The following is a 24,776-nucleotide window of genomic DNA, read 5'->3' as shown; positions in this document are numbered from 1 at the left end:
TGATCATATGTGCACGAATATTGCTATGATTACATGTGATCGACTTGCATACATGTGATCATACCCATATTCGTGCACATGTGATCAAAAATCAAAATCTCCACATAATTGTATAACGGATAATAATTCATGTTTCACACAATTATAAACTTTAAAATTACACATAAATTATTCAGAAAACAATCAAAAAACAATTTTCATGTAAAAAACAATAATCAGTTGGGCTTGATTTAAAAAGTTCTCAAAGGTTCTCGTAAAAAAAAATCTCAAAATAACTTTACCATATATACATAATTTATACACGTACAATCGAGGTATAGCAATAAATGTGATCATCAGTTCAGTTTGTAAATTCAATTTGCTTTCAATATAAGTCGAGGTATAATCATATTCGAATCAAATATATAATTAAAAATATGTGTAGCACAATCTTTGTTCAAATAAAACTTTATGCAACAAAAAAAGGGCCAAAAAGGAAATTTAATTGGTTGAAAATTGATAAAAGTAATGTACCACAAAAAGACACTTGACCTACTCTATTCAATCCACATAATATGCAATGAAACTTTACGATTTAATAATAACCATAATCTGAAATGGTTGAGATAATGTGATTAGCCAATATACAAAAAATAGGAGTGGTGATAAACTAGACTACACAATAGATACTACACTCCAAAAAAGGCCTAAACCATGTTACTACCATTTCAATAAAATTAAAAAAAAAAAGGGAAATCTGAGAATACTTTAAGTTCATCTAAAGAGCATCTTAAGTTCTTCAAGTCGAGCTGATCGGACTTCCTCATCAGTAAGAGCTCCGGCAATCATCCGTTGCTTCCTTTCCTGAACTTGTTGCATTCGTTCCTCGACAGTATCCTATACATTTTGCACCAAAGAACAAAGTCAAGTAAATTAGATTTAATAAAAAAAAAAGAGTCAAGCCATTCATAAAACAAGATTAGAAACTTAATGATAAGTTGCAATTATTAAAATCATGAAATAAGTCATTAGGCTTACAAGTCAGAAGATTACTGATAACTAAATAGGCAATTACTAAATAAAAGACTTTAGGAAGACTAAAGCATCCTAGAAAGTCAAATAAAGAAAGTGGTTGGTCAACTTTAGAAATATAGAGCTTTCTTTCACAAATCCAGCAAATATTTCTTTCTAGGTAAGGATTTGAAGCAGGTGTTTGAAATCCTGATTGAAAATGATGGCCAAAGAGACTATTCAAAACTAGCAGCCCAATTTTAAACTAGTTAGGCAGGAAAAGGTTTGACTTTGGCTATTAGCTCCAAAGTCAAAACATAAGGAAAACAAGCCAGAAACCAACAAAAACCAAATGAAGTTCATAAAATGGCATTCTAACCTTCACAATGAATCTTCTAACGCAAACAGTTCGTTTTTGACCAATACGATGAATTCTCATTATTGCCTGCTCCTCTACTGCAGGATTCCACCACGGATCCTGCACGAATTAGCAACATGACATGAGTTTTCCAAACAATCCAAGAAATGTATAAAAATAGAAAATTATTGAAGTCAAGATGTTCAAGAAAGTCAGAATGAGAATAATCAGAAATACCATAAGATATACGTTTGAAGCTGCAGTCAAATTCAACCCAACACCACCGGCTTTTAATGACATTAACAACACCTACATAAAGTCATTAATTAGCTTTATATTCAAAACAAACTCAAAAGTCAATCTTCATATACAAAAACTTCAAATTTCCAAGGGTGAAACAGTCTTTTCTTGCAAGTTGCAACTATGCAAAACAGATTGTTTTGTGTTTGTCATAACAAATAACAGCAAGAATGTTCTAAACCCTGCAAGGGTGACAAAGGGACTGCTTGAAAAGTTGGATAGCTAAACATAAACAATTCTTTAAAAGTTTGCTCACCATTTTATCAGTTGTTTCGTTGAACTCTCTCAAAGTCCTTTCCCTATTCTTCTGTGACAAACTTCCATCAAATCTTAGAAACCCGATCTTTTTCCTCTTCAATGGAATCTCTAAGAGATCCAAAAACGAGGTCCACTGACTAAAAACGATACTTTTCTCTCCACATGCTTTTTTCATTGTGTTTTCCAAGCATTCCAAAAGTTTTGAAACCTTAGAAGATTCTTTCCAATTCTTCTCAACATCAACTCTAAACTTGCTATCAGTTGGACATGAGATAAGATCACTTTTTCTCAAAGTTTGCCTACAAATAGGGCATAAGCCATAAGCCGGGCTTCTCCAGCTAGACAAAAGACACTCTCTACACATCCTATGAGCACATGGTGTAAGCACAGGATCATCTGCAGACTCTAGACATATGGGACATTCAGTGTTTTCACCCCTTCTTAAACCATCAACAACTTCTTCTATATAAGCTTTACTGGGATTTGGGTCTGATGAATCAAGATTATTATCAAGAAACCTTCTTGCAAGTTTGTTTAGGTCCGAAAACTGTTGAGAATCACCTCGGCTGTACATATAACAAAACCATTACATTTTCAGCTAAAACTATCATGAAAACTAAATCGTTAAGTGCAACTTTGAATTCTTACCTCATAACAAGAAATGGGTGATTGCAACATTGTCTTAATCTAAGTAGGAGCTCAAGGACATTGGCATAGTTGTGAAGAACTTTTCCTTGGGCTACAAATTGATCAAATTGGACCTGTTTTGCAAAAAAATAAATGAATGCAATGCATGCTATTTATTAATGAGATTCACATGACAAACAGAACTTACTTTAGATCTCTTGAAAAGGGCATCATAGAAGTCGTGTTCAGCTTCTGATTGTTCACATTCAATGATTTGGATATCAGTTGGTGGGAGAACAAGAATTGGCCTGAATGACAGTATTGAAAATAATAAAGGATGTTATCAGTTCTAGTATAAAACTCTAACTAAAAGATAAATCGCCTCACAGAATAAAACTTTCGGCAAAATGTAAATTCCACCTCTACATTCGTGTTAATAACCATTAACCAAAAGAATGATGCATAAAACACAGTTTTTATGAAATTGGTACAAACCTTCCTTCTTTATCTTTGGTATCTTTTGTTCTCCTCAACATGAGTGGCCTTAAAATAGCTTTTACAAGGTTTAGCCCTCGCTTATCACCATTTTCATAAGGCCTTTGAATTAGCTTGTTCCACCTAACAAGAAGTTTAATATAGGCTTAAAAACCATAAAGATTTAATAGTCATAAACTGCAATCCATAATCATATTCATATCTCATAAAAATTTTGTTTCAGAGTAAGCCCTTATCATAGCAGTTTTTCAATGATAGGTTAGAAAAGTACTTTTCCCTTTTTAAATCTAAGAAAAAAACTTGTGACATGTTGCTCCGCCTCAAACTGCTTACCAGGCCCAGTTACACCATGGCTCAACATGCAAGAAACACAGAAGACTGTATAGATCTTCCAAATTATTCTGCAGAGGAGTACCAGTAAGACACCACCGGCAGTATGCAGACAATGCAAAGGCGGCTTGAGCACATTGGCTCTTGTGTGCCTTGATGGTATGAGCTTCATCTAACACCACTCTGTACCAATCTACTTTTTGAAAAATACTGTTCTCCGAATGCTGAAACAAAATTTCAGATAAATTATATTTACTTGAAAAAAAAAAGACAATATGGCAAAACTTCCAAATTAGACGATAAGAAGGTGGATTACGCTTTTATAAGATGCAGAAAGAACTCCATAAGTTGTCAAGACAACAGTAGGTTCAGCTATCACTCTTGGGTCATTGCTCCTATCACCACCATAGTGAACAAAAACAGATATACTGTTTGCTGCAGAATGGGTTTCAAGCTCATCCTACAAGACAGATGAAATTAATAATATAAAAAAATAGTCACCAGTATAAGTCTCCTTAACTGATAACTTGGTAGTTACTTTATTATTTATTACTATCATTTATTGTTTCTTAATCTTTGAACAGCAAACTATCTTACTCCTACTGTTAAACTAACTTAAATGCCTAGGATGAAACTTAGGATTTCCTTGAAAATACCCAACAAAGACTAGAACTCTAGTGGGAAATCCCAAGACTTAATAACTGGGTCATTATTTGATCATAAACTTATAACATAGGCCCGATTTGAATATATATACTCTCAAGTCTCTAAAATAGAGGTTGACTATAACTCTATAAGTATATTATTTTCAAACTGTAGAAGACATACCTTCCATTGGCTAAGCAAAGCCATTGGACAAACAATGAGTGTTCCACCTCTTGGTCTTCGAGAAGCCTTTGTTTCATAATCTCTTCTCTTTCCAACGCACTCATCTTCATCTTCATTTTCAGTGATTCCTTTGCCAGGTCTTGCAAGGATCAAAGAAATGGTCATCACAGTTTTACCAAGTCCCATTGCATCTGCTAGAATCTGTATAAATAATAGCATAACAAAGAAAATATATCATATCTATACATATTTAGGCAAAAAATCTTGAATCAGTTATAAAAAGAAAGGCCCTTACTCCTCCTCTAGCCATCTGTGTTGCTTTTGGGAATTTGGTAGTTGCTTCACCAGAGAAGATATTTACATATATTGCAGTCGCCCTTCTGTTTTAATTCACAAAGAATAATGTCAATCATATAATACAATTTCATCCTCAAACCATAACATTTGGCCTTAAGAAATAATTAAAAATCATACTCATCGCATATACGATATGCTGCCCAGCACGGATGAAGTGTTTCTTCTGCTTTTTCAACATTTACACCTTTTTCTGATTCTGTCATCCAATAGAGAGCCTGCTTCTGGTATGGCCTCAAGTCACAGATAAGTGTCATTGGAGGCTCCATTTCCTACGAAAAGAACAGATTTTTGGTGATCTTTTGGTTAAAAGAGGAGCAGTAATATATAAGCTGATTTCTCTTAATTAACTTTGAAAGGTTTTACCTCCAAGTTATACATATCTGCAGCACCAACAAGCTTGTTCAAAGACGACTCAGTGATGACTTGAGCATCTTTGTTGGGTTCTAAAAGCAATGGTTCACCACCCTTTTGTTTTTTTGACGGCAAGGATGATGCAGCTTGCAGCAAATCACTCTGATACAACAATTTTTAAAGAAGTGTAAATTTAAATTCATAAATTTTACATCACCAGTTACCTACACTTCACATAAGATGAACCAAGTACTAAAGTGAACCAAGATGAAATACTTTAAAAGTAAAATATTCATTTAATTCAGCCAACATCTAACCAAGGAGATTAATCAAAATCAGACAATCAGCTATGCTATAAAAGAAAGACAATTATTCTGGCAATGCGTGATTAGTTAAGATTGTCCAAGTAATTTTACTCTATCATTTGATCTTCAAATTGTTTTACGGCTATAAACAAAATCAAAAATTGACCTATCATATATTCAGAGGATAATAATACTATTAATCAAAGACTTAAACGGTCCTATGAACTATGAAGTAATTAGTTTCACAATGCTCAGTTGACACCCTTAAAACATTAGAGGTAATGTCTAATATCATTATTTAATCATACAAGTCACAAAATGAGAACGAATGTCAATACAAATTCAAATAAAGATCAAACAAACATACCCCAAGAGTTAACCCACGTTTACGAGAATCAAGTTCCTCCGGTGTGAATTCAGCCTGGTTAATTCACAGTTAATAACTACGTCAATAAAATTAATCTAATCACATCATAACATAACATCCAAAATCAAAACAAGACAAACCTTTTGGAATGGGCTCTTTTTCAACAGCTTAAACAAAGTCAAAAGAGGATAAATAGTAGAGTCAATATTCGACGAACAATCCAACTTCCATGTACACTTTCCCTCGTCCGTAAATATCGAATGATGAATATAAAAGCTGCCCAACAACACAATCACAAAAATTACTCAAAATTTTACACTCAAAACAACATATATATATATACATCCAAAATCACAAAATTCACAGTTAAACTTCACACCTTATATAAAGCAATATCTCTTGCATCATACTAAGATTCTCAGGTGCAGCCACACATCTACCAAGTACTTTTACTTTATTCGAATTCACAAGCGGAATTAAACACTTTGACCATTCCATTGGCAGCCTACCAATCTACAAATATACACATCAAAAACCTCTTATTGGATACAAAATATATATGTATATGTATATCGGAAAGAAAAAAAAAAAGTTAAAAAACAAAATAGAAATAACAACCTCTCCAGATCTTTTAGTCGAGAATCTAACAATTCCAGAAGCAGCTTTTGAAGTAGTCCAATAACTATTATTACTACTTTTTATATCATTATTAGGAAATGCAAAATGAACAATCTCGTTATCGACTAACTCCCGCCCTTTTGTTGTCGATAAACCGGTTATCGCGGTCCGACCGACTATTAACCAATCAGCCTCTTCTGCAAAATCACCGGTTTCAACCACACCTAAACTTACTGCCTTCTTTTCTTCTTCCACGCCCTTTTTCACTTCTTTCTTAACAAACCCGGAACCCGGTTTCAAAGACGAAACTGGGTTGACCATCTTCGGTTTAACCCCACTTTCCTTTTTTTCAGTTTTTGGAAAAACTTTACTTACAGAAATCGGTTCGACGTCGAGAACCGGTTCGTTTTCGTCGGTGTATTCTTGTTTCATATAATCGGCTTCTTTTTCAGATAAAACTTTGGTGTTTGTTGCTTCTAAATATTCCGAAAACGACATTTTACGGTTTGTTATTTTGTCGATCTTACAATCTTGAGTAGAATCGTCACCTTCTTCTTGTTTGATCCATACACGAGTGCCGCCGGTGCTCGTAACCGTCCGTTTTACGGGGATTTCGGGTGAATAGATTTCCATTTTGGGTTCGATTTTTGGGGGTTTTGAGACGGGTGAAAAGGTGAGGTCGATTGAAACAATTGGTGTTTTGGAATCGTCTTCTATAAGAATTGGTGAGGTTTCCATGGATACAGATTGTAGAGAGATTATGTGATTGAGATGAATGAGAAAAAATGAGAATGATTTTTGGGGACTTAATTAGGGGATGAAGATTGGCGGGAGAGTTTTAAGTTTGTTTAAAAATGTATTGTTTTCGCGGTTGTTTTTAATCGAAGAGGGTAAATGTTATGTAATGCTTTGGTAATGTGAATTCTTTGGCGGGTAAAATAAGGGAGGTAGAATTTAGGTTCTGTTTTTGATTAATTCAACACCAATTAGCTATATTTTTGATTAATTAAATTATCATAATTGTAACTTATTTAAGATTTTAAAACACAATTTATTTCTTTAAGGTGTGGATCAAACCATGCATAACTCAAAACTGTTTTACTGGAGGACTTTATTAGTAAAATTCATTAAAATATTTTTTCGTGTCATGAACTTAAGACCTCCAATATATAAAGTTAATTTTCAATTATTGAGCTATAACTGAAAATACAATTGATTTCTACATAGTAGAACTAATATATGTAACACCCCGAAAATTTTAAGGTAAAAGAAATTAACCCTATTTTATAGTTTTGACATTAAATTAATTTCCTAGTATTTTATTTTTGGATATGGGGTTAATTTAGTTGGAACTTTAGCGGATAGCGGGTAAAATACTCACAAGTTTGGAAATGGGTCGTGGCACCCATAGAGAGTTCCTTACTCATATTTCCACTAAACTCTTCTTCATTTCCTCATGCAATTCCATCCCATTCTCTCAAAATCAAAAGCTTAATTCTCTCAAATTCAAAAAGGGAAATCATCATACTAAACATCACCATCATATAATCTTCATTCAATAAATTGAAAAGTTAGGGTTGTGGGTTTTGAGTGGTGGTGGCCGAAAATTTCAAAGAAGAGGGGGGAAAGGAGGATTTTCAATTTAAGTCTTGAATTAGCTCATTTAATCTTGAGGTATTGAATTCCCTTAATTTAGTTTTTATCTTTCTTTTGAAATTAGGGTTCATGGATGAACCAAATTAGGGGTTTTTGCTATAAAATGAATTATGGTTAATTTTTCTCAATTCCTTAGTTAACCTAGTTGTCATTGAGCAATGTGATGTGTTTGATTATGAAATTGATAAGTTCATGTGAAAATCTTAGTTAATGAGAAAAGATGAATTTTTACTAGTTATTGAAATATGGATGAAAATGGTAGGTTGGGCTACCCAATGTTGTTGTTAAAGATGAAAGTAACTCAATGACAATTGGGTTTGGTTTTGGGTTTTAGGAAGGCTAGTGATTGAAGTATGACTAGGTTGAGCTAGTCAAGTTGTGAATGTAAGCTTATGCACTTTTATGATATGATTATAGGTTGAAGCTTGCTTGTGCTTATTTGTTTAGCATTATTGTCCCTTTTGCGGAGGAGGTGAGTATATTTGCATACCCTTATGTTTACGTTGGGTCAATTACCATGAGATGTGAATGTTCCAAGCATGGTAATTGATTTGGCTTGAAGCCCATGTGGGGCATTGTTTATGAGGCCTAAGAACCTTTGGGGCCTAAGAATCCTGAATGTTGATGTGATATGAGGCCTAAGAACCTCCGGGGCCTAAGAATCCAGATAGATGTGATTGTTTAGCTTATATGGATCCATATATGTATTGTTTGTGTGCAAGGTGAATATGTAAATGTGATATGACGATGCCATAGGTTACATGTGAAAGTCCTTGTACTATGCCCTCCTTCGTATTCGTAAATGTATGCAAGTATATTCACTAAGCTTTTGCTTATATTTTAGTTGTTTACATTTTTATAGGTAGTTCCGGGAGAAAGAACTAAGTGTATGTTGATAAGCTTGAAGTTGTAGATATCTTTTGAAGAACTTGAAGGTAATTAGGTCATTCTCGAACGAATGACGATCCTTTTTGGTATAGAAGCTTAGACGTCCCACATCTCATGGCTCATGGTACATTTTGGTTTGAGGTCATGTTTTGGTAATATTTCTGTAAATGTCCAAGTTGTAAAGTCTTTGAAAATGGTTTTGTTGTTTATGGGCGAAAATGTTGCCAAAACGGGTAAACGACCCGTTAAGGTTGTTCTTGGATTTGTGAAACAAGTTATGTCGTAATTATGTTTGTAATGCGTCTACTTTGTTGTTGGAAACCTTTGAAAAGTGTTTGAGAAGTTCGCTTTGAAATTTGAAGTTTATAAGTTGGAACAAGTGTTAAAATGAGTTTTAGGGTTGCTGTCAGGTGGTCCACTGCGGCGCAGTGGGGGTGACTTTGCCTACTGCGGCGCAGTTGAATCCCACGGAAACCATTTTGGTTCTTCCCACTGCGGCGCAGTGGGAGATGTAACGAACCCACTGCGGCGCAGTGGGACATGTTCCAGTTATGGCCGAGGATATCCACTGCGGCGCAGTGAGGAGTCCTTGACCCACTGCGGCGTAGTGGGGTGTAAAAAAAAAAAAATTCTTATATTTTCGGTTATCGAGTCGTGTCCTTTCATATATTATCTTTAAAAAATTAGTATAATAAACCTAATAATTATTAAATCATGACCACAAAATCAATATGACGAAAGTCTTTTACACTTATTATATTTTAAAATTGTTAAAAGGATTATTAGACTTTTTAAAAGAATATACCATTTTCCTTCTACATATAGTTAAATATATATGATATATATAATAATCTTAATTATATTTTTTTTACAAGTACATATCGAATATCATAACGACCGGTTTAAACTATATTATCTTAACCAGATCGATAATAGGTCAATACTTAATAGAAAGAAAAAACCCATATTCATTCGTTCAAATGCACAACAATTAATAGGGATAAGTTTTATCCTTAGAGACTTCCTTGATTAAGCCTTAACTAGGATGATATACAATCAACTAAAAAGTGAATATAGGGTTATATTTATGATTAAAAAATTAAGTTGTGAGTGGTTCTTCATCTAATCTTAAATGGTAAATAATCTCATATTCACTTTCCCCAATTTATAAATGGAGTTTTTAATGCCAACTTAAATTAAATTGAGTTGTGAGTGATTGAATTTAATACGAGTACTTGTTAAAGTAGTTTTCTAAAGCTATAGTTAGTAGGTCACCTGGATTAACCAAATTAAATTAAATTCTATATGTAACTCCTCAAAATCAAAGTCTAACTAGACTCTAGTCCTCCACACAATAACTGATTATTTTCAAAACCTACATTGTATGACATTATCAATTAGTAGTCAAAAGTGCTTTCCCTTTAATATCTACCCCCATAGCATAACATGAACTTAATAATGCAAGATAACCTAAATATTACCAGTAATAGTACAACCTTTCATCTTCATCAATTTCCAAAGACTCACGGGCAATGTAAGCCACTCAAACTCAATCATCAAACATTTAAAAAGAGAACAATGTCTACTTTTAAATTGATACATTATTAATATTCTTCAATTACATTGCATTCCGTAAAGAGTCAAACATTCCCCAACAACAGAAACAATCTTATACAAGTTCCACATCTTCTAAAACCGAGCTTTTATAAGTCCTTTATCCGTCAAGCCAAGTACACTAAGTAACTCCGGGTACAACGACTTCCTAATCTCGGCGTAAACCTCGCCATCCCACTTCCTTTTAGCCAACTCTTCACCCATATGCACAGCAGCCTCCGTTGCCTTCTCTGCGCTATCATGTGCTGAATCAATCAAACCCTTGGCTAATGCTTCATCTGCCTTTATTCTCATACCGCGCAGCAACAAATCCCGTCGTGCTTCCGGTTTAGCCACCTTCGACCTTTTAAACATAGATTTTACACATTAGAGATGGTACGGTGTTAATTCCTCATCCTATATATTGTAACAACAAAACTGCTTATCTTACAATGCTATAAATTAGAACAATGTACAAGAAATGTCTACAAGCGAAATTATCAAGGATGTAATCAAATTTTAAACATTATGTGGTGGTATGCATCGAATTTAAAGATGTACTTTATGAGGTAATTGACTTTCAATTAACTACCAAAGCAATAAACATTTTTTATAGCCATTCTAAAGAAAATAAAAAATTATTGATATCTTTAACTTACTATCTGACTTGACTATAAAATGGTATGGTACCTTCATCTTTACAACTCAAAAATGATACCTTTTGCCTACGGTAAGAAGGTACATCAAGACTTAAAAAATGAAACCTTCATCTTTACAACTTACAATCTGACTCAATTATAAGGTAGCTTTTGCCTACGATAAGAAGGTACATCAAGGCTTAAAAATGGTACCTACATCTTCTCAATCCATAAGTAGACACTCATCAGGGGAGGCCTAGAGAAGGAAACGCAATTCCCAACTTGGGTTCATTTCGAACGGGGCATAAAATTTTGAAATTTTATGTGTGTATTATAAAACTACTAAGAGCTGATCAGCCAAATTACTATAAAGAATGCTAGAAGAGCTTAAGAATCATCGGTTAACTAATAACTGCTATAGTATATACTTCTAATATCATGATTTTGTTTTGTATATATAAATCATAGCTATAAGGCTAGTTATCATCATAAACATTTTTTGTTTGTATATATGAATTTGTTAGGAGTTAGGGGCATTTTTTTCTCAGTTCGGTCTGAATACTTGTATCCTCAGGGTCGGCACTGACACTCATACACAGCACGAAAATACATGTGTTTGGGTTGAGTCTAAACAAGTTTGGGTCATTAACGAGTCAAAATGAGTAAAACGTTAAATAAATGGGCCGACCTTCTTAGACCTTTTACAGCCCGGTTAAAACAAGAAGTATTATTTTTTCATCCAAAATCATACTCCGTGATAGTTAAATGCTTTCTAATGTTAATTGTTTATAGTGTGTTTTGAAAGCACTTTATAGGTCATAAAAAGTCTGACACAAGTAATTCATTTGCAAAACATGTTGGGTTCAACTTTAAACACGATTAACTCATGAGGTTTGGTTTAGGTTGAGATGAATGAAACAGTCAACATGCTAAGCATCTTGTTAAAATTTAAAAGATAGATATACATATATGTATCTATATATCTATCTAGTATCTATACTACCTTATAAACTATTTACTCGCTCCAAATTTTTATCAAAAAAAGAACTTGATACCCAAAGTGTCTCTCTCCTTTATTCATTAAATTTTATATATTTGTCTAATATACTTGTAATACCCTTAATGAAATTATTTACAATATACATCATTCAACCATTAAAATAAATACACTACTCCCTTTACATCAATTACTTTTACAGTAATACAGTAATAATCACACCGCCACCGCTACCCGTCGCCGCCGCCACACCGCCCCATCGTGCGGTCACATGTCTATACTGATATACTTATTTACCTACTTAATTATATGTAGTTTGGTATTGATTGCTTTTCTACTGAATAAATAAGCCGTTTCTGATAAACGGAAAAATAAGCAATTCCCAAACACCCACTACAAGTCTACAATGATATCACCAACACTACATTAGTTATAGTAAACACTACTTAACTAGAAATATAGATACACGACAATATATTAGAGAGATAAATATATATATATATATATATATATATTACTAAATTTATAAAAATGAACAAACCTGATCAACGCCGTGAAGTAATCCGGCAACGTCATTCCAATATCAACCTCACTCATATACAAAACCGCCCGATCACGCCGCATCACAACATAATCATGACTCATCGCAAGCATCAAACCAGCCGCCGCAGCGTGACCAGTAACGGCGGCGACCGTCGGCACAGGAAGTGAGATCAAGTCCGCAACCATATCCTTAAACAGACGCACCATATGGCGGAGAAGATTAACCGCTTCCGACGAAGATCCACCGGAAGATGCTTTCGCCCATGCGAGATCGAATCCGTTTGAGAAAAACTTGCCCTCAGCAACGGTTATTAAGACGGTGCCGGGCGTTGACTGAGATTTGACTTGAGCTAGAGATGAACGGATTGAAGAGATGACAGTTGGATTGAAACGGTGGTCGTCGGTGCCGGTTAACGTTAGGTAAAATATGTTGCCGCGTTTTTCTAAACTGCACATTTTGCCGGTGAATTGATGATGAATGATGATAGGGTTATATTGTTTAATTAAAAAAGAAAAATAAAAAGATACGAGTAGAATGGACAGAAAATATGTTTGAATTGATTTGTATGATTGATAGTTTAAAGAAAAACATGCAATAGAATAAATAAAAATAATACTCCGTACTAAGTTGAAATACGATGGGGTCCAAGGCAATAAATAAATAAAGACAAAAGTAGATATATATGAATTGGGTTTGGTATTTATAAGTCTATATCGTAGGAAAAAACTTTGTAAAATTGTTCAAATAATGTAACATTTTGACATTCATCGATTGAAAAATTACACGTGCTAGCTTATATAATTTGTCACGTATACGTTTTTACATTATTTAAACATTTTTATAAAGTTTCTTCCTACAATGCACCAAATCTAAGTTATATTCATACAATATGAAAAGTATAATAGTATTATACACTTATAGATACTAAAACTTTATGAATTCTAATTTTTGTTTACTAATCTTAAAATAGGTAAAATGTTAAAGTACCGGTAGTTATAAACTTAGGTTGTTCAAAGTGGGGGCCCTTCAGCCCGACGCCGCCCCTTCACCGCCCCAATGTCGCTGTCTACACCGCCCCGGCTGGCGTCAAATGCCAAAAATGCCCCCTTCCGATCAATATTGATCGCCTTGATTGTGTGGGTTTTTCAAAAAAATGTGCCGTTCAACGGCTACTTTTTCATAAAAACTTCGATTTTTATTTTTTTTAATTAAACCTTTTCCATAACATTATAAATACTACTTACTCATTTCTCATTTTTTATACTTCTTTTTTTCATTTTTCTCTCTACAATTATAAAAATCACTCAAATGGCACGAGTTTGGACCCGGTCCGAAGAAATAAATTTGGCACGAGCTTGGGTCGATGTGTCAAACGACCCGTTGTAAGGGAACTATGAAAGGGATCTTACATTTTGGGTGAAAGTAACCCGTCTTTTTCTCGCATATGAATACCAACCATCGACATATCGAGATTCCATATGATGTTCATCCGTGAGAACCAAGGTCACGACGATGGACACGATGCAATGGTTGCAAGGGCTTTGACTGAGTACAATGCGGTATCTCGACACAACGGTTTTCAATACTTGGAGCAGTGGGAATTGGTTTGAGACCATCCAAAATTTAGAGATAATTAGCCGTTTAGTTGTGTTTTGTGTTTTTTTATGTTTTATTGTGTGATATTTGGAATAATTTTTAGTTGTGTTGTTTGTTTTTTATTTGAAATAAAGTGTTGAAAAGTGTTTTTTGTATTTCTGTATATGTTTTTTATATATAAATTTATAAAACTAAAAAAAACAAAAATAAAATTAAGGGGGGCTCCCTTTGAAGGGAGCCTTCGCCACGTGTCACCCCCATGTGGGAAGCCCCCTTTGCCCCCCCCCCCTCCCCCCACACTCCTCGTAGCCTAGATTGAGGGGAATGGGGGGCTGCCCCTCGCCCAAGATGCTTCGAAGACGCCGTGCACATCATGCTTCTCAAACATCTTTGAGTGAGACATTCTTGCATAAAACGAACATAATGGATAAGAATGGATGTGAATTCCATGAAAAAAAATCATTATTCTCTCGTTTTATACAAAATTCAAATACAAAATGCCTTCAAGATGCCATAAGGGGCCACGGAGTCACAACGGGTTGGACCAGCCCGCTATGGAACACCGTCGCCGATAGCGCGGGCTGGCCAATGGGTTGAATTTGGAGGGATTGAAGCCCGTTCGTTGGCCGAAGAATCTTTGGTCAAATTTGAATGTTTGAGGCTTTGACTAGCCGTTTGGGGGAACGAGTACCACAAAAAAGAAAGAAAAAAAGAATCCCTTTTTTTTTAACCATATATACACTTCTATTTTTCAAACCAAAACACAATTAAATCTACAATTTTATCACATAAACCACAATATAACATGGATCCATGGAGAGGAAAACAACAACAACAACAAAACGTAGCTAGTGTCTCACAAGGTCGGGGTCGAGGCATATATCGACAAGACGACAAGAACAATAACAATATCAACAACAAAATCAACAACAATAATCAACCTCACAATATGTATTATTTTGGTACTTTTATGTGATGAATGATTTTATGTTGTATTTATATTGTTTTATTAAGTTGTTATATGTTTTATTAAATTGTTTTATTATAAATGTTTGATTAATTTAAATGAAAAAGGAAATAAAAAAGTCTGGGATGGTTGAAAAAATAATGAATGGCTAAGAAATGAGTTGGGAGGGTTGAAGAAATAAAATGAGTTGGAGGAATGTGATTAGTGAAATTTGAAAGGGTTAAAAAAAATGGCTACAACTTCACTAAAATTACAAATATATCAAATTATCTTGAATAATTTTTATAATAGTTATAAAAAACTAATTAAATAATTACATTTTAAATCGTTATTGATTAAAATATCATCATTATCATCTTCATATCAACTCCATTCACATTAATCCAAATCACATGACGATGTCATCACTATTACCAATAATGTTCACCATCACCATAAATCTCATGTTTATTATCCATGATTGGATGTATTGTTCTATTTCAAATAAAATAAGTATTGAAATGTAAGAATAAGATAAAATTTTGTAATGTACATTTTTATACGGCATGAATATAGTATAGTAAATATAAAAATAATGCTTTTGAAAAGCTTAGTGACAATTTTAATGATACAAATTGCATGAGACGGTAGTCATAGATACCAAATTTGCATACAACTTTCATCGTTCATATGATTCATATTTCGTTGTAAACACCATATATATCGCAATATTTGTTGAAACCGAGTGTTTTTCTAAAATATTCAGTCGGGATATGACATTGAAATCATATAACTGTGAAACCTTTCATGTATCTTTAATAACGAGATATGTATTTCACTTACTCGTATTTAATCTTCCTAAGTTCCTATAGTCTATAACATCCCATCATGTATTTGGATATTTCTATTTGAACTTCCTTTTGGCATGAATAATTGAAATGAATTTTCCTAAGAGAATGGATTGTTGTGTGACTTGAACTATTGACTGGTCTATGTATAATTAGTTGGTTTAGATCAATCGACTGGTCTATGTATAATTAGTTGGTTTAGATCAATCCCAATCGTATGATTGTGAATGACTTTTATTCAATAGACTAGGAACGATAAAGCGATAAAGTATTGTGAGGATCTTTCCTTAATACGAAAGGACGGGGAAGGATGCATTTTTGGTGCATCTGCTCTTGATCTCTCCATTCAATCACAATAGCCATTGAGTACCATGAGACTCATTGAGTAAGTACTTTTTTACCATAAGTCGTTTTGAATGCTTCCGACTGATATCACAATAGTCGAATGATAAGCTTGATTTAAGATCATTGAGTACTTTTTTAACTGAATGATAAGCTTGATCCAAGGGACTTAAAGTTATTATGCATATATGAAGGAGGGTCGGCCAAAGGGAGCCAACCCTATGAGTTTCCACAAATTATGTCAGCCATATGTCTTGATAGCCATACAGCACTCACCATTTCAATGTGGGCGAGCGTGGCATATTTAGCCAACTGACCCTTTTAATCTTCTCCATTTCCACCCCCTCATCTTCTTATACTCGCCCCCATTCCCTCTCCTTGTTACCTCCAACCGATGTGGGACTATCAGGGAAAAAAAAAACATCACTCCGTACTTCATTTTTCTGATACTTAACTCTCAGATTTTTAACCACTGTATATATACAACTCTCGGTAACGAAAGTCCAGATTGGTGAAGACAGACAGTAGAGTAATTTATTTGTTTACTAACTTCAATTCTCTCCCAATGGTAAGTATACAATAATCTTGAACTTATAATAATTTCTTCTATCTTTTTATTATTAAGATATAATCAATTAAATTTTCTGTATTTTTTGATATGTATGTATGTATATATGTAAATGGCCGCAGGATTACTCAAAATCAGTAATTCCGGCACACCTACTCGGTGACCAAAGCGCTAATCTTGTCATCATCAATCCAGGTCATTATTCATTCATTCATTCATTCATTCTAAACCCTAATTCTTACTTCTTTTTTGTTATTAATTTACTATCAGTAACATATATTTATCAATTTCTATAATTAATGTTGAAAAAAGAGTTTTTAAATTTTACTATTAAAGTTTGTTTTATGTGTTACAATTTTGTAGGTTCTGCAAATGTAAGAATTGGACTAGCTCAACAAGATGCCCCCTTTAATATACCTCATTGTATTGCTCGGCGTACTGCCGGAGCTAATCAACCTCCCAGAAAGAATGTCCAAGATCAGGTTGACTGTTTTTGTTTTTTTTTGTGTGTGTCTGTTTTCGTTGTTATAAATGATGCACAAATAGATTTAGTCACCGTATTGAATTTTAAGCACTAGATACTCCGATAGAGACTCGAAACACTTTCATAACCTAAATGCTCATAGTTATGAAACGTACCGGAAACAAATCTAGTTGTCAAGAGGTCTTGTTTCCTCGGAAGAGGTCTCGCCGTCTCGGTTTGAAACCTCATTAGGTACATCATCGAATAGGGAAAACCTCATCTGTTTAACTACCATTATGGACTTAAGGCAACCTTTATGTTTCAAAAGAATAGTGTTCTGTCATGTCAACTTTGAATTTTAGTAAAAGACACCTGTTGCTGTTTGACCAGAAAGTATAACACTCGATATAAATTTCTGCAAATTAGAAAGTGTAGATTTACCGTTCAACTTAATTCATGTCAATCAAACAGATGCTTAATTCTCAAGTTACAACAGCACAACATGTTGAGAGGGAGAAAGCTTATGACGTTGTAAGTAACCTGGAATTTATATTCTCTGATTATGTACTCTTTTTGTGTGCTTGAAGATGTAATTTTCTTCTTTCACATATATGTAGATTGCATCCTTATTGAAGATACCGTTTATTGATGATGAGGTCGCAAATAACTCTCACCAACGAAAGGTAGGAATGTTCATTTTGAAATTATGAATACAAGAACTGCAAATTGTTTCCTTCTGTAGTTTATGCTATCTTTTCATTTTTCTTGATTACTGTATTAGATCAGTTCCTGATTACCTTGAAGTTTATATGATCTTTGTTCTTGTTAGATGGGTCGTGTTGATGTATCATCTCAACAAAACAGTAAGGATGAGAGTGTGTTTCCATGGACTGATGTCTTCCAGAAAAGTTCAAGTCCGTCCTTGGCAGTAGGTAAATAAATAGAATTTTTTTTTAAAATTTAAAGAGGTTAGCTAATTTCAAGCCCATCATGTTAAATTTGCTTTTTCTGAAACTGAGCTAGTGGCTCGGTTAGGGGCTGCTTCTTTAGAAGTCATTCCCACATTCGAGCTATAAAAATATATTGGTTTTAACTACCTCCAAGGTGGCCTAGTGGTTACATCTTGGACCTGTTCACAAGAGTTCTCGGGTTTCAATCCCGCTAAGTACAATGTTGGAGGTGGTTTGTAAAGGTTCTGAAGCGGTCACGGGATGCCCCGATTAGGCCACGTGCATATGAGTTAAAATACAGACTCGGCTTCCCCAGTTAACCTGACTAAGGAAAACTTCATCTGTTTACCCGTTTTCATTGATTCTTAGTATGATATTAGTTATAATATCCTTTGTATACTTTTTTAACTGATCGTGCCTTTGTGATTCATTGTATCAGAAAGTTCATCACATATGCATGAAACAAGCGAGTCCCCTAACCCGCAGGAAGGTAGTAGTGGGGAGAAGCCAGTTAAAATTGTATCCGAGTACAAAGAGTACATATGTGGTGAAGAAGCTATGCGGATTTCTCCCACCGAACCATATTGCTTAAGACGTCCTATACGCAGAGGCCATCTTAATATTTCTCAACATTATTCCATGCAACAGGTATCTTCTTATTATCATAACTTCTTACTGACAAGATTTGAAAATGATCTGTTTTACGAGCAGTTTTAGTCATGAAAAAAGAATCTCTGTTATCATTTCAACAACGTTTTTTTGTTATTTTAAAGGTACTTGAAGATCTACATGCTATTTGGGACTGGATATTGATTGAGAAACTACATATCCCTCGTAGTAAGAGAAACACGTATTCTGCTCTTATCGTTGTGCCTGAAACATTTGATAATCGAGGTAAATGTTTTTATATTATGTCACTTGTGTGTATTTTCTTCTTGGTAGGGTGCCTTATAGCATGGTTTGATAATTTATATTTTTTCTTTCAGAAATAAAGGAATTGTTATCTATCGTATTACGGGACTTGCGGTTCAGCTCAGCTGTAGTCCACCAGGTGAGAATCGTTATGTTCGTTTACATCCAAGTGTAGATGTTTTTTGCATCAGGTGGGGAGTTTAAGTATGTTTGGTTAATATGTGTCGGAAAAGCAGTTAAACTGCCAAGATAGTCTTTTTAGTTCCTACTATGATCACCTTAACAGACAGTGCTTATATGTGGATCATTTCGTGTGCTTAGTTGTATTGTATATTTGTGTGTGTGTGTGTGTGTGTGTGTGAGAGAGAGAGAGAGAGAGAGAGAGAGAGAGAGAGAGTTTTTAATTATGTTTTGGTTACTAAATATGTGTTGAGAAAACCAGTTTAAATGATGGTGTTTGATTGAATGATGCTCTTACGGTGATGACCACCTTAACATGTAGTTGCTTATTTGTGGATTATTTTGTATTTGTTTCGTTGTTTTAAAGAATACTTGTTTTTATGCTTGAATTTCTAAGTAAGTCTACACTAAAGTGATATTTTATTAAAAGCTAGCATAGAATGGGCTTAATTCATTGGAGTTGCTCTTATTGATCAAGCTACATGTACCACTTTTTTTTTCTGAACAGCAAGTTAGTAGTCAGCATTCGAGACACCACAGTGACATCCAACTAGGTAGTATGCGGAGCTTGAACCATGCATGCTTGGTATGAAACCTAGGACTGTAGACCCCCCAAAATAATTTTTTTTTTTCTACTTCTACAAATGTAGGAAGTAGGATTCGAACCCTGGTGGACTTTCTTAAGGTCTATGACTGACAGTCATAAGATGCAACAATTACTTTCTTTTTGAGCTTTTATGTCAATAAGAAGCTTAAGGTAGTTACTTGCTTACCAAAATTTGAAGCTTGAAATAATAGTTATGGTACGTTGATACAGAGTGTTTCCATGTGTTAGGAGATTATAATAGTAAGATTACACTTTACAAGTCTTTTGACAGTCAAGACATGTTTCTTGTGGTTATATCTTGATCAACTTGTTAGATCCTTTTAATTTTCTCAATCTAATAGATCTTTAATTTGTTATTGTAGGAAGGTCTTGCTGCGGTTTTTGGAAATGGATTATCAACTGCATGTATTGTGAATATTGGTGCTCAAGTCACTTCAATTATTTGCGTCGAGGTGGTCTTGATGTGCTTTCTTCCTTATCAATTTTGTCTTTTGTTTTTCGACACTTCGCATTAATGCATTTCACTTACAAGCTATAGAACATAATCTGTATTATCCATAAAGTTCTCATGAATGATCAATTGATCTTGTCAGGATGGAGTTGCTCTTCCTCACACACAGATGAGCTTACGTTTTGGCGGGGAGGTATGAATTTCATAATGAAAATGTAGTCTACTTAATTGATGGAATTACGTGTGTGTTTTTCTGCTTGTCGAGGGTGTTCATTTTAAGTTGAATCTGCCTCATGATCTCACTTTTTTTTGTTTTAGTAATTATTTGTTGAAAGTTAGCTGTTTGACTAGCTAATTAGTTTATGTAATTCTCTCAGGATGTGTCAAGATGCCTTCTTTGGACTCAAAGACATCATCAAACATGGCCACCTATTCGCACAGATGCTCTCGCAAAGCCCATAGATTTGTTGATGCTTAACAGACTCAAAGAATCTTATTGCCAGATTTATGTGAGATCATTTAATGACTGTTAGTGTTATATGATTTGTGATACTACTGCTATAAATATTTAAAAAGAAGGAAATTTCTTCTTCCCGAGCTTGCAACGTTTGTCCTTCATCTTTTTCATTTGCGCAGGAGGGGGAGGTTGAAGCTGTTGGGGTGGTTCATTCATATGAAGATGGCATGCCATCTGGATCTCACAAGACACGGCTAACTGCTCTTAATGTATGTATTATAATTTAAATGAGTTACTATCATGTCATTTGACCCTCATCTATCATCTGTGCTTCTTTTCTCTTAAAAAAGTTCATGTGTCAAGTTTTGCATCAAGTGTATAGTATTAAGAATCATTTAAATATGCCATGATTATGATTGGTGTAGTCATCCAGGCCATATAATGTTGTGAATATGGTTCAGCTGATGTTGTGGGGGAAATTGCAATTAACAAATTTAATTATTTATTTGCTTATGGTTCTGGATGTTATTCTTGTGTGTGTTTTGGCAACATACATTACTATTCATGGTATATTACGAGGTTACTGTTTTAGATCTCAACTAAGTTTCTATTGGAATAGGTGGCGCCAATGGGTCTGTTCTATCCCACGCTTTTGGTTCCAGATGTATATCCTCCTCCACCTCGTACTTGGTAAGCATTTAAGATCGTTCATTTTTATTCTTCATAATAAATTTTCTAGAATTGCAGTTTTGGCCCATGTACTTGTATGTGGGTAGACTTGGTCATGCTTTGTCGTTAACAGGTTTATATGAGGCTTATAATATAAACCTGTGAAATCGATTGAAAGTGATTTAAAGTCTATGTTTTATGCATAGAACCTCCCAAAGCGTTTACATGTTTTAACCCATTACCCAACCAGCTTGACCACCCATTTTGCCACCTCTTAAGATATTCATATGATTCCATCCATCATGCTAGCTCTCATCATACTGACTTTTTGTTTCCTAGGTTTAAAGATTACGAGGATATGCTAGAAGATACTTGGCATGTCGACTTTCCCAGGAGACCTGATGTATCAGAGGGCTTATATCCGGGCATCAGCAATCCTTTACAGATGTGGGATAACTATCCTTATATGTCAATTCAAGTGAAGAAAGAAGATAATATTGGACTTGCAGAAGCCATTTCAAAGAGTATTCTTGCAACAGGTACGATATAAATCACCAACGCTGTAATGAATTATGATTTGCTAGAAATATGTATCTGCTTATTATTAGACTTAATGTTATACTTTTTATCCAATTGATAGGACGTATAGATCTGCAGAGAAAGCTGTTTTGTAGCATGCAACTGGTGAGTTCCATAAGTGTCCTCCGATTACACACTATACATTGATCCAATGAGCTTAAAATATTTTATGCATTTTTATATTGTAGATTGGTGGAGTTGCTTTGACACCCGGTCTTATATCTGCTGTCGAGGAGAGGTTTCAAATCGATATATTCTGTTATCAAGAATTTTATACTTCACCAAATATTAAACCTTTTCATTTTCTGTTTTTAGAAAATGATGACAGAAAAATCTTGTACATGTAAATCAATTTCATCATAGTTGCACCAGTTTTTGACATATGTTTGATTGGCTGTTTTTTTGCAGAGTTTTACATGCAATCCCCTCAAATGAAGCAATCGATACTGTTGAGGTCAGCTTTATTAAGATATGGATTTTGGTTTAATAGCACTTGGATTCTTGATCTTGTCCCTTAAGTTCAGGTGATTAAATATCATTTCTTTATTCTAAGTTTGTGTGTCTTCGATAGGTACTGCAATCAAGAACCAATCCACCATTTGTGGCATGGCGAGGTGGAGCCGTAAGTTAATCCTAAGTATCTTTCTTCATGTTGATACCCACAAATTAGAGGCTGCAATTTTTACTGTTTTACTTATGAATGAATTGATTTGGGTTCTTTTTATACATGTCAAACGGGTCAAGTTGGCCGATTAATTTTTTTTAGGTAATAATGGAACTGGTCAACTTAATTGTATGGTTACACTGGTCAAAAGTCGCCCAAACTATGTTAATGCAATCAACCTTTAGTATTTAATATATTCAAAATTTAGAATAGATTTTTAGCACTATGTTTTTTCAACCATAATGTGTTATACCTGACCAAGATTAGTTATTACGGGTATAACATGAACTCATTTTGACCCCCATACAATCCACCCGCTCCTCACAATTAGTCACCTCTACCACAAACGATTATACCTAGACCCCCAACAATATTTTAACTCACCTCATGTTTTGGATGTCGGTATAAAACGTTTGCTAACCATTTTAACTGATTTCATGCAGTTACTGGGGGTAATTGATTATGGCCAAGAGGCTTGGATACATCGAGAAGACTGGATTCGAAATGGTATTCATATTGCGTCAGGCAGAAAATACAAGGATTCTTATTATCTCCAAGCACAACCAATGTGTTACATAAATTCCTAGAACTTAGATCTTTAATCTTACGTTAATCTCCATTCTATCTTGAAAAATGATAAATGTGATTAAATTAGTAGGCCAACAAATATTTACAAAATCTAATGCTAACACATGGCGGATCGAAAAAAGAATGAGTGGAATCAATGTGTTGGCATCAGATTCTTAACCATGTTTTTGAGAATATAAATTTACTTGCATATATCATTACTCTTTTATATTACTACTAATTTTTAGATGTAGGATATTGGCGTTATATTATAGATTGTTGTATCTAGTTGTTAAGACTTAAGATGCAATTAACCTACAATAATTGTCATTTGGTTCTTTTACTTTTAAATACAACGAGCTATTGCCATCATATTATTGATTGTTCTGTTTGGTGATTAAGATGTTATTAACTTACACAATCACCATTTTGTTCTACTAATTATAGATACAAATGAGTTACTGGAATAAAGGCATTATATATTATCGTTCTATCATATAAAATGGAGGTTGTCCTAGCTCCTAATATTTAAAAGTTTGAAGTATTTTTTTAGGGATTCATATCCCAACCACACATTTTTGGTATATAGACCACAAATACTATTTGCAGCGATAGTCGTTGCAAATAGTGTGAGCCCCCCTTGTCTGTAATGATAAATCTGGCAAAAAATAGTGGGGCGCCTGTCAGTAATCACTGCAAATAGTTGGATAAGGACAAAACACCACTGTTTGCAGCGATAATCGCTGCAAATAGTCTGGTTTAATTACTAAAAAAGTGGTCGGGATACCAGCCGCTATTTTTTTTAGTTATCATATGTAATCGTATTAATTTACATAGATAATATCGTTTTTAAATACTAGCATGGTACCCGCGCAAATACGGCGGCGGTGTCCACAATGCGATGGTGACTGATGTTAGACCTAAAAATGGTGTTAAAAGGTAATATTTTAGAGATGGCAGGGGCATTAGTGAAATCTTAGATTTATGGTATAAATACCCCCTTCCACACTTAATTTGTAAGACTTTTACCATTTCTTAATTAAAAACACACACATTCCACACATTTTCTCTCTAATCTTCATCCCTAACCTCCATACACACACAAACACCTTTTCACACACAAACTCCATAAATTGCACATATCTAGCTTAAATTTGTTTATTTCATTTGGTATCAGAGAAAAATAACTACACGTTAACAATCCAGAGCTCAATTTGTTGCAATTTCTATCAATTTTTCATCAATATTCGAAATTTTATCCAAAACCGTTTTCTTCACTGTTCATCATTTGATCATCTCACAAATCACATGAAATCACAATTATTTGTTCACCAATAGATTCCTGATAGTTAAAAACATAATCCTCTCAAATTTCACGTTCTAATTCAATCCGAATTGCGAGTTTGAATTTTGAGAGATTTTGCTCAAAATTTGGGTTTTGAATCTGTTATGTTTTGAGGTGAATTGTGTTAATCGG

General features: G+C 34.2%; 3 protein-coding genes and 1 non-coding gene across 5 annotated transcripts; 1 reads left to right on the top strand and 3 right to left on the bottom strand.

Annotated features, from left to right (window-relative positions):
- Positions 1–622: 622 nt before the first annotated feature.
- On the bottom strand, positions 623–6,586 carry LOC122602223 (DNA repair protein RAD5B). Its single transcript, XM_043774936.1, has 17 exons — positions 6,185–6,586; positions 5,946–6,079; positions 5,707–5,842; positions 5,567–5,620; positions 4,907–5,056; positions 4,661–4,812; positions 4,482–4,566; positions 4,187–4,387; positions 3,675–3,818; positions 3,362–3,582; positions 3,029–3,151; positions 2,742–2,841; positions 2,555–2,667; positions 1,905–2,472; positions 1,586–1,657; positions 1,370–1,468; positions 623–876 (listed from the first exon to the last, which is right to left on the bottom strand). The coding sequence occupies exons 1-17, from the start codon at positions 6,503–6,505 to the stop codon at positions 754–756; spliced, it is 2,796 nt and encodes a 931-aa protein (XP_043630871.1). The 5' UTR covers positions 6,506–6,586; the 3' UTR covers positions 623–753.
- Positions 6,587–10,291: 3,705 nt separating this feature from the next.
- Positions 10,292–13,077, bottom strand: LOC122600997 (enoyl-CoA delta isomerase 2, peroxisomal-like). The gene is made up of 2 exons (XM_043773774.1): positions 12,498–13,077; positions 10,292–10,685 (listed from the first exon to the last, which is right to left on the bottom strand). Exons 1-2 carry the CDS (start codon positions 12,953–12,955, stop codon positions 10,418–10,420), a joined length of 726 nt encoding a protein of 241 aa, XP_043629709.1. The 5' UTR covers positions 12,956–13,077; the 3' UTR covers positions 10,292–10,417.
- Positions 13,078–16,424: 3,347 nt separating this feature from the next.
- LOC122602453 lies at positions 16,425–16,556 on the bottom strand. Its single transcript, XR_006324271.1, has one exon. It is a non-coding gene; the product is annotated as a U11 spliceosomal RNA (small nuclear RNA).
- Positions 16,485–23,533, top strand: LOC122600318 (actin-related protein 9). 2 transcript variants are annotated; one of them, XM_043773025.1, is made up of 20 exons: positions 16,494–16,800; positions 16,923–16,995; positions 17,164–17,282; positions 17,735–17,794; positions 17,881–17,946; positions 18,093–18,195; positions 18,653–18,861; positions 18,987–19,107; positions 19,200–19,264; positions 20,275–20,364; positions 20,506–20,556; positions 20,741–20,872; positions 21,000–21,089; positions 21,440–21,510; positions 21,829–22,028; positions 22,130–22,173; positions 22,257–22,306; positions 22,477–22,522; positions 22,640–22,690; positions 23,176–23,533. In XM_043773025.1, exons 1-20 carry the CDS (start codon positions 16,798–16,800, stop codon positions 23,317–23,319), a joined length of 1,788 nt encoding a protein of 595 aa, XP_043628960.1. In that variant the 5' UTR covers positions 16,494–16,797; the 3' UTR covers positions 23,320–23,533. The 2 variants fall into 2 exon arrangements, with proteins under 2 accessions (XP_043628961.1, XP_043628960.1); XM_043773026.1 differs by lacking the exon at positions 22,640–22,690 and having other exon boundaries at positions 16,485–16,800; positions 22,477–22,592; positions 23,176–23,261.
- Positions 23,534–24,776: the final 1,243 nt, after the last annotated feature.

Source organism: Erigeron canadensis, chromosome 5, assembly GCF_010389155.1.
Source record: "Erigeron canadensis isolate Cc75 chromosome 5, C_canadensis_v1, whole genome shotgun sequence".
Lineage (NCBI taxonomy): Eukaryota > Viridiplantae > Streptophyta > Magnoliopsida > Asterales > Asteraceae > Erigeron > Erigeron canadensis.
The sequence above is the reverse complement of the archived record's forward strand: the minus strand, read 5'-3'. Positions and strand labels throughout refer to the sequence as shown.

Excerpts from the sequence above, each read along its gene's own strand:
- LOC122602223 (XM_043774936.1), bottom strand. The coding sequence starts at position 6,505 with ATGGTCAACCCAGTTTCGTCTTTGAAACCGGGTTCCGGGTTTGTTAAG. Across the intron at positions 4,813-4,906 it reads CAGATATGTATAACTTGGAG|GAAATGGAGCCTCCAATGAC; the intron begins GTAAAACCTTTC and ends TTCTTTTCGTAG. Across the intron at positions 4,567-4,660 it reads GCATATCGTATATGCGATGA|AAGGGCGACTGCAATATATG; the intron begins GTATGATTTTTA and ends GAATTAAAACAG.
- LOC122600997 (XM_043773774.1), bottom strand. The coding sequence starts at position 12,955 with ATGTGCAGTTTAGAAAAACGCGGCAACATATTTTACCTAACGTTAACC. Across the intron at positions 10,686-12,497 it reads TACTTCACGGCGTTGATCAG|GTCGAAGGTGGCTAAACCGG; the intron begins GTTTGTTCATTT and ends TATGTTTAAAAG.
- LOC122600318 (XM_043773025.1), top strand. Across the intron at positions 19,265-20,274 it reads GCTCAGCTGTAGTCCACCAG|GAAGGTCTTGCTGCGGTTTT; the intron begins GTGAGAATCGTT and ends TTGTTATTGTAG. Across the intron at positions 21,511-21,828 it reads CCTCCTCCACCTCGTACTTG|GTTTAAAGATTACGAGGATA; the intron begins GTAAGCATTTAA and ends TTTGTTTCCTAG.